Raw genomic sequence first — 9043 nt, forward strand, 5'->3', positions numbered from 1 at the left:
TACATATGAACCCATATATGTGCATATACACATGCATTTGTACACATGCATACACACATACACATCTAAACAGGTACATACACACATATGCACCCATACATGTGCATACATACATACATACATACATACATCACACATACACACCCCATGGGACAGATAGGGAAGGATCTGTGAAGGCAATGGTCACACTTCTGAAAAAATGAAATGGCTAGATGGAGAGGCAGGTATGCGCCTGTAGACAGGGTGGAGGGAACAGGCAGTGTTCAGCCCACCGTACTAAGTGCTTGTGTTCATCCTATTCTCTGGGACCTTCACTGCCCCACCTTTACCCTACAGAGTCCAAGATGGCCACGCCTGAACAGAGAAACCACACAGACTCCAGGAAAGCAACTTTATTTAGTACAGACCAAGCATATGCACAGCCTGGTGACCTGCTAGGACATGTCTCTCTGGGCCCATCCCATGTCTTGAGGGTGGCCATGTGGTCTGGCTCTGGATGGCAGGCCCCAGGAGCCCGGGTGTCTCTCTCTTTCTCTCCAACGCTCTGGAGTAGGGAGTCTTTGACGGCAGCGGTGTCTGGGGAGGCTGGAAACAAACACAGGTGAGAGTCAGACCTGAGATGCCAGCTGGGAGGGTCTCCTGGGGAAGAGGAGAAGGCAAGCCTGGAGTTCTCAGAGCCTGGAGGAGGGGGGCTTACCAGAGAGAATGTGGGGAGCTGAAGGGCCACCTCTGGAGGAAGGCAGGAGAGATTTCTAAAGGGCCTGCTGTTGGATCTGGACTGTCCCCAAAGGCCCAAGTTTAAAGGCTTCTTTGCCTTTGGGAGGTGCTGAAAACTGGGGGATAAAAGCTTCTACCCACTGGGGGATACCCCTCTCCCCATAATACCACCATGGACCCTTGTCTCCTCCTCTCTCTCCTTTTCTGTCTGCCCTGAGGGAGTTGTTTTGCACTATGGTACTCCCCACAGGCCTGAAGCCACAGAGCATATCCATGACGGATTGAAGTTTCCAGAACTCTGAGCCACTGTGAACCTTTCCTCTTTATAAGTGGGTCTCAGGAGGCAGGCCTGCACAGGACATAAAGTTAGAAGTTACAGTAACTGAGCAGAGGCCAAGCTGTTTCTGGCTCTTATATTTGTGTGTGTGTGTGTGTGTGTGTGTCTGTCTGTCTGTCTGTCTGTATATGTATGTGTGTATATATATGTCTGTATGAATGTGTGTGTCTATATGAATGTATATATGTACATGCATGTATTTGTTTATGTGTACATATATATGCTTGTGTGTATATATATATATGCATGTATGTTTATATAATATACATATCTGTATTTGCGTGTGTATATGTTTGTATGATGTATATGTGTGTATATGTATGTCTGTATGAATGTGTGTGTATGAATGTATATGTGTATCTGTACGAATGTGTGTGTCTGTGTGAATGTGTATGTATGTGTACATGTGTGTATGTGTATATTTGTATGTGTGCATGTATACATACATATGCATGTGTGTATATATATGTGTATATTTGTATATGTATGTGTTTCTATGAATGTGTGTATGTATATGTGTGTATGTGTATACATATGTGTATGTATATGTTTATATATGAATATATGTATTTGTGTGTGTGTGTATGTGTGTGTATGTATATGTGTATATATGTGTGTATGTATGTGTGTGTATATGTGTGTGTGTATTTGAGACAGGGTATCCCTGGCTGCCCTTGAACTTGTGACTCTCTTGCCCAAGCCTCCCCAGCACAGGTATCATAAATGTGTACCACCAACCCTGCTGATCTTTTGAATTCTCATTAAACCTTCAGGTACTGGCTACTGTCCACTAACTGCCCTACTGAGGGTAAGACCTCATGGCTCGCCCATGAGCTCATGGCTAGCAGTAGGGGAGGGATAGGCTGAGGCTGGGGCTTGCCTGGGGAGTGGAGCTGTGCAATGTGGTTTAGAACCCCAGCCTGGAAATCTGGGAGACGTGTAGCCAGTGTTCACCAGTACAGTGGACATTCCCTTGGAGGGAAGGAGAGCACTTGAGTTAAAAAAAATAACAATAATGGCAGAGACAAGGTGTTCTGTGCTAGCGTGTACGGACACCATCCCCTTGTGGACGTATGCTCTTTGCTTGGCCTTTGAAACGGCTTCCCATGTCCCTGCGAGCATAATAATGTAAATGAATACCAGATCTTTACTTGGTAATTGAGAGCGCAGAGAAGGCCATGCTAAGTCAAATTAATTTGCTCATATATAGCCCAAGCAGGTCTCTGCGGAAGGGGTAGTGACTTCACAGTGGTCCGGGGGTGGCTCTCAAAGGAGCAGGAGCTTGAGCACAGACCAGGAGGCCTGGGGGCTGTGGCGGTTCACACACTGAGCAAATGCGTGCAGCTGCTTGGTGCCTCTGCCTCGGGTTTTGAGACGTACAGGGGTACGTCTGTGTTGGCTGAGAGATACAGAGTATCTCTGATTTCCTTGCTTAGGACACCTGGGTGGCAGGCAGAAGGGCAAGACTTGGAGAGGCAAGGGAGGATTCTGGGGGTTCAGTGTCTCAGATCTGCTCAGGTGCTTTTGAGCTCTCTGATCCTTAGTTGGCCAACCTGTGAGTTGGGGATAAAGAGGTAGCCTCTTGGGTTATTGCTAACGGCAACCCACAGGCGATATATGCGTTCGACAGAGGTCAGTCTGCATGTGACAGACATGTGACCTGTCCTTGTCTCAGGGGAGATGCAGGATGAGGACTGAGAGCAGAGGTGGGTGGAGAAAATTCCAGCTGCTCCCTCACTGTTGCTCTGGGACTCTGTACATATTCCCTATCTCCCATTCTGAACTCTGGTTTCTCTCTATAGTGAAAGCAAGCATTGGATCTCACTGTTGGGCATGCAGTAAGACTATTCTGTAGACAGAACGCCATGCTAGCCCTTTCAAACCCCAAGTGGAAAGAGGTTAGGCAAACAGGACTCAATGGGCACACTTAAGGGCTGGCACCATCTTTGTGTGCATGTGTACATACATGTGTGTGCACACATGTGTGCCAGTCGGGGTCAGAGGACAACCTCAGGTCATGTTCCTCAGGAGAAATCCACCTTGCTTTTGGGGACAGCACTAAACCTAGGACTCTTGAATTAGATAAACCCCAGGGCCTGAGGTTTACAAGGCTCTGTTGATTGGGCCATCTCTCCAAACCTGTCATTTACTCTTTTTACACATATGTGGACGCACATGTGTGAGTGAGTGCCTATGGAGTCCCGAGGCTGACTTCAAGTGCCTTCTTCAGTCTCTTCCCACCTTTTACGTTCAGTCAGGGACTTGCTGAACCCAGGGCTTGTCTGTGTGGCAAAGGCAAGCCTAGATGCCAGGCAGTGCCCCCCTGTCTCCACCTCCTTGGTTCTGAGGCTGATGGTTGGCCACCACGCCTGCTTGGCTTTCACCCGGGTGCTGGGGGAATCCAAACTCAAGCCATCATCCTTGCTGGGAAAGCATTTTGCCCACTGAGCTGTCTCACCCCAGCCCCCCGACCCTGTCCTTGTAACATCCTCCTCCAGGACCCTCTGCTTTCTGATGCATCCTCCTGCCTCTTACAGTGACATCTGTGACTTCGGCTACAGCCTCTGACACCTGGAAGCGAGCCACCCCAGGGTTAAAGCTGAGCGAGCCCCCATTTCCTGAGCCCCCTGCCTGAGCTGCCGACTGTCCTTCCCATCCGTCCGTCTGTCCTTACCTGCAGCGGTCCCTATTGCTGGAGGTACTTCCTCATTATGCTTTCAACGTCATCACATCTCCTGGCAGAGCCAGGCTCTCTGTGCTCGGGGGACATCCGCTCCCCACCGTCACCTTGGAGTCTCGGGACTCTTGGACCACTTCCGATGCCGCTGTCCATCCTTTTGAAGGACGCGACGGAGCTGGAGGAGGAGTCAGAGTCAGAGAGGTGACCGGGATCCTCCTTGGCCTCCGGGTTCTTCTTTAAAATGGTTTTGATCCCCGAGACAAAGGAGCGGTCGGCGGCCTCTCCCACGTCAAAGTGGACGCCCAGACGCTTCGAAGCCTCTTTCTCATCTTTGGCAGCCCCGGATGAAGGAGCATCCTTCTTCCTGATGGCCGGGAGGAAGTCATCAAAGTCCACTTTGGTCTGGCGTCTGTAGTTGAGGCTCGGAAGCTTCCAGCTGAACGGGTCACTGTCCAGAGTTTCTTCCATTAGATGAGAGAACTGTCGGTTCTGGAAGACAAGAGGTTCTTTGCCGAGGTCTAAGCAGACGGCATCGTCCACAGAAGACTCCAGACACCGCCTCCTGGGATGAAGTGTAGGTGATAAGAGTCCCGTGGGGGAGCTCAGCTTTCTCCTCGCGCCGGGTCCCGATTCTAAGAGGGACTCGCAGGAGCCAAAGCGCGTCTTGTGCTTGTCGGGCAGCAGGGTGATGCTCTCGGTGCCCTCTGAGGAGATACACTTGAGACTGGTGGACCGGGAGAGACCGGCTGTGGCTCCGGGGTTCCCCTCTGCTCCCAGAGGAGACTTCCCACGGGTCCTCAGTGAGAGGTCTCCCTCATCGCTGCTGGCTCTGCCCCTCCTCAGTGAGGAAGCTCCGGTGGTCTGGAAGATGGGGAGCATAGGTCCATCCCCCAGATGTAGAGTGGAACCTCTCTGGGCTCTCTTCCTGCGGAGCTCTTCCACGAACTCTGAGAGGGCAGCAGACGGGCTGGGTAGCTTGTCTCTGGACAGGGGTGATGCAGCCATGGTCTGGGAAGAGGGAGAGGAGGACAGGAAACCCGGCCACTCTGGGGTGCTTTTTTTGTGGACAGCAAAGCCTTCCCCATCCCCCACATGGTAGGGTTTTGGTGGGGAGACTGGGTGGCGAGACACAGAACCAACCCTTGAGGTGTCTCTGGGAGCATCCCAGGCTCCCCTCAGCGGCGACGATGCTGTTCTCAGCCTCTCAGAATCTCCAGCTTCTTCACTTATCCTGTGTCAAGAAGAAAAAACGAAATCACTAGAAACCTCGATTCACAGAATCTAGAGAGCTGCTAAGCCTGGGGGGTGGGGCGGGTGAGTGTTATTTTGTCTCTGTAAAGGCCGACCCTACTGCAGCCTCGTGTGAGTCACGTGACTTGATGTGGAGACTCCAGCTGTGTAAATGATTTTTGTGTTGCTTTCTGAGGTGCAATTTCTATCTATAATTAAAAGTCAGCTAAGTACACTTGAGTGGATCAACCCAGGAGCTGCTACTGAGGGGGACATGGGCTTACAGAGCATTCTTTCTGACTGGATAGAACATCACCCCAGAGGTATGCTGAGTAAGTAATTTGCTTTTCCAAGCATGGAGGGAAAACACAAGGTATGGTTTATTTATTTAAGGGTAAGCTCGGAGGGAGGCTCCAATAAGTGGGGTGCTGAAGCATCGGGCACCCCAGTTGTGTCTCGGTGAAGTATTTTATGAGATCTCTGATGGCTTCACAAAGTGGAGGGTGGGGGGGGCAGTTAAAATCATTTCTCCTAAAGGAAAAGATTCACATGAAATGAACTCTTCAAGTGGGCATAGGGATGGCGGGCAACAGGCAGCTTCTGTTCTGGGACACCAGGTTCCATTTTTATGCAGCAGTTTGTGGCAGCTGTGTGCCACTTCCCAGAACCCAGGGTCTTGAATGGTGTGTGAGGGAATTACAGGCCATATATAAAGGGTATTTTTTAAAGGAGGAAGGTGGCAGGCAAGCAGCGTTTCCTTTAGTAAGTAAAAAAATTTCCCTCCGTCCCTCTCAGGGAAGCAAGCCCCTGTCTACCCACTAGAGAAGTCTCATAATTTATTTAAAAGCAGAAGGGAACATCAGATGTCAGATCTGGGCAAGGAGGACAAAGCTGTTAGACAAGGCCAGCAGTGAGGTGGGACCAAGCAAAGTGCACTCCACAATGGGGACAAGTGCTGAAGGTCTGCCACATGCCAAAGATGGCCGGGATGCCGGTACAAAGCTTTGAGGAAATCATCCCAGCACTGGCTGGGAATTGCCACTTCTATTCTAATCACACAGGGATAGAGCTCTGGAATCTGGGGACACAACCACATGGAGCAATGGCTGACAGGGGACAGGAAAGCATAGTTAGGGTCTTTGCCGGCCCCTGTATTCTTAGGTGGTGATGATACCCCATAGGGGTTAGACAATAGAGTCCTGAGGGCGACTCTCTTGTAGGGCTGGGGAGATGGTTCAGTGGCCTCACAAATGTGAGGACCTAACCTGATATTTGAAAGCTGGTGTGTGACAGTTGTATGTGTCACCTCAGGGCTGAGGAGGGAGACAGGTGGCTCGGGCACATCCCTAGCCAGCTATGCTAATTGGTTAGCGCCAGGCCAGTAAGAGACCTTGTCTCAAAGCCCAAGGTGGACAGGGGCTCCATCTGAGTTTGACTTCTTGCCTGCACACAGACAGACAGACAGACAGAAAGACAGATAGACACATATACACACACAAACAGAGAGTCAGACACACACAAACACACACACAGACACACAGAGAGACAGACACACACGGATACACAGACACACACACACATAAAGAGAGAGAGACAGACACATACAGAGACAGATACACACATAGATACACAGACACACAGACACACACACAAAAGAGAAGAATCCCAGACAACCTAATGGCCCCATTCCTCCACACCAGGATAGAGAAGACAGATGCCTATGAGTCAGACATTGAATCTCCTGGCACTATGAACCTGGACGTGCAGCCTACAGATACTGAGAAATCAACTTTGGTTTCTCAAATTATAAGCCACTTGGACTATGGCATTTTGTTAGAGGCCATGACACTAGAGGTCAGAGCTTCATCCATGGGCTTCTCTCCTTGAGGATCCTACCAGTGCAGCACCTGTGAGATGCTGCCAGATCATGATGGGTTAAACAGTTTCTTGAGGATGGAGCATAGGGCTGGCTGCACTCACTGGCCCCTACTTCATGTTAGACCATGCAAGACAAGTATAAGCAACGGCAGTGAGCCAGGACCTGCCCATCCCCAGACTTGTTCTATCTTGCCTCCCACCCTCCAGGAAGCCCCGCTATCTGGGCTCTACAATGCTGGCTTCATGGGCAGTTGGTTAGGAAAACAAAGGAAAAGCTTTCGGTTCTGTGCTTGGCATCCATTCTGTCATCAAGAACAGAAATGTGTAACAGCCGACTGCAAATGGCTTTGGTTGTTCCTGTCCCATCCCCGACCTCCCAGCCTCCAGACACAGCGAGATTGAGAGGGGCTAGCCACCACATGGGCAGTGACCTTACATCACTCATCAAGAAGCATGCAACCCTGTGTGCTGAAACAAAAGCTTCATGCTTTTCCACGGCAGCTGCTTTCATTTCTGTTTCTTGCCTGTCACTTCCTGTCCCATCACAGTTGGACCTGCCTGAGCACTGAGTGTGAAGCCCAATGGCTGCTTTCCAATCACCTGAAGGCTTTGAGAGTAGTGCATTAGAATGTCTCCCTCCAACACACAGACATACACCATACACCCATTCAAACACACACATACACACTACACACACACACACACACACACCTATGCACACACACACACAAAACACTCATGCACACACACATATACACACAGATACACACGCACCCATGCACACACACATCATACACTTATGCACATACACACCTCACATACCTACATATGCACACACACACACCATACACATGTATGCACACACACATGTACACACTCACACACATGTGTACACATGTACATCACAAACACACCATGGCATACTTCACACATCCACGTATACACACCTCATATACATGCCCACACTCAAACACATGTGCACACACGCATCTCAGACACCCACACTTGCACACCCCCACAACACCCACACACACCACACACCCATATGCATACACACAATTCACATAACACACACACACATACTGCAAGGTGGCATCCACTCTGTTCATTTCATTCTCCTTTTTAATAAACAGCTTTGAGCTGTCAGGGCCAGTGGGCTGCAGCTGAGATGACAAAAGCCATTTCCATGCTGTCTTAGCCCTGAAAGGAGGTGGGTGTGATGAATGTATCTCAGGCCTCAGTCTCATCCATCGCCTGCCACTCAGGGTGCCTGCCGCCTGCGATTCGGGGGACTCTGTAGTCCTGTTGCTCAGAGTCCTGGAGCTACTCAGCACTCAGCCTGGATCACAGCAGGTGCTCAGTAAATAGTAGATTTAATCAGGGTAGAGAAGGGGGAAGGTGCAAGAGGAGAAGAGATGTCGGAAGTTGAGAAGGCCTAGGAGCTGAGAGGACCTGCAGTAGAGCAAGGAAGGGACAACTGGTAGACCTTGGAGGGGCGGGGCTGGAAGGAAAATGAAAAGCCCAGATGCTGGGGAAGGGAAGGGGCAGACATGTGATGGCAGTGGGAAGAGGATGGAGAATCACAGGAGAATTCAGTTCTGTCCTTTTAATCTCTGACAAAAAGACGGAGGTATGCTGAGCAGCAGAATCAGCCAGGAGCCCAGATGTGGGTCTGCAGATCCAGACTGCGTTGTAAGGTGCAGGAGGCTTAGGGTGGGGGTCCTGAGTGCTGCGGGTGTGGCCTTGGCTTCATGAGCAGGTCTGAGCCCTGCCTCATGGGAAGGCCTTGTGCCTTTGGGGGATCCGCAGGGACGCAAGCCACATGAAGTAGATTCTTGTGGGGACCGCAGAGGACAAGGGTATTAGGTGAGAACCAGCGACACAGAATTCCACGTCTCTCGTCCATCTCAGCCTCCCCTGTGGCTGTCTGTGTATGAGGTTCTTTGTGTGCATATTCTGTGCAGACGCTGTGGGATTTATTGATCCAGAAATCCTCTGGGCTTTGGGGACAGAATCCTGGTTCTGCCACTTGAGGCTGGTGCATCCTGTCCCAGCTCTGGAAACCTTCAAGCACAACCTGTGGTCAGGCACCCAGGCCTGTGACACTCATTCTTGCCCTTCAGGTGTCCTCTATGGTAACCTGACTAGATTCTCCTCTCTCTCTCTCTCTCTCTCTCTCTCTCTCTCTCTCTCTCTCTCTC

The 9043-nt window shown here is 50.5% G+C and overlaps 1 protein-coding gene across 1 annotated transcript in view; it reads right to left on the reverse strand.

Annotated features, from left to right (window-relative positions):
• Positions 1 to 492: 492 nt before the first annotated feature.
• Myo18b (myosin XVIIIB) overlaps positions 493 to 9043 on the reverse strand; it is a 199489-nt gene continuing 190938 nt past the window's right edge. The window contains exons 42-43 of the mRNA XM_028765526.1: positions 3729 to 4965; positions 493 to 585 (exon numbers count right to left, since the gene is read on the reverse strand). Of these exons, the coding sequence (XP_028621359.1) occupies positions 3741 to 4965 (1225 nt within the window). The 3' untranslated portion in view covers positions 493 to 585; positions 3729 to 3740. The remainder of the gene's footprint in view (positions 586 to 3728; positions 4966 to 9043) is intronic.

Source organism: Grammomys surdaster, unplaced genomic scaffold (genome assembly GCF_004785775.1).
Source record: "Grammomys surdaster isolate TR1022 unplaced genomic scaffold, NIH_TR_1.0 164, whole genome shotgun sequence".
Taxonomy (NCBI): domain Eukaryota; kingdom Metazoa; phylum Chordata; class Mammalia; order Rodentia; family Muridae; genus Grammomys; species Grammomys surdaster.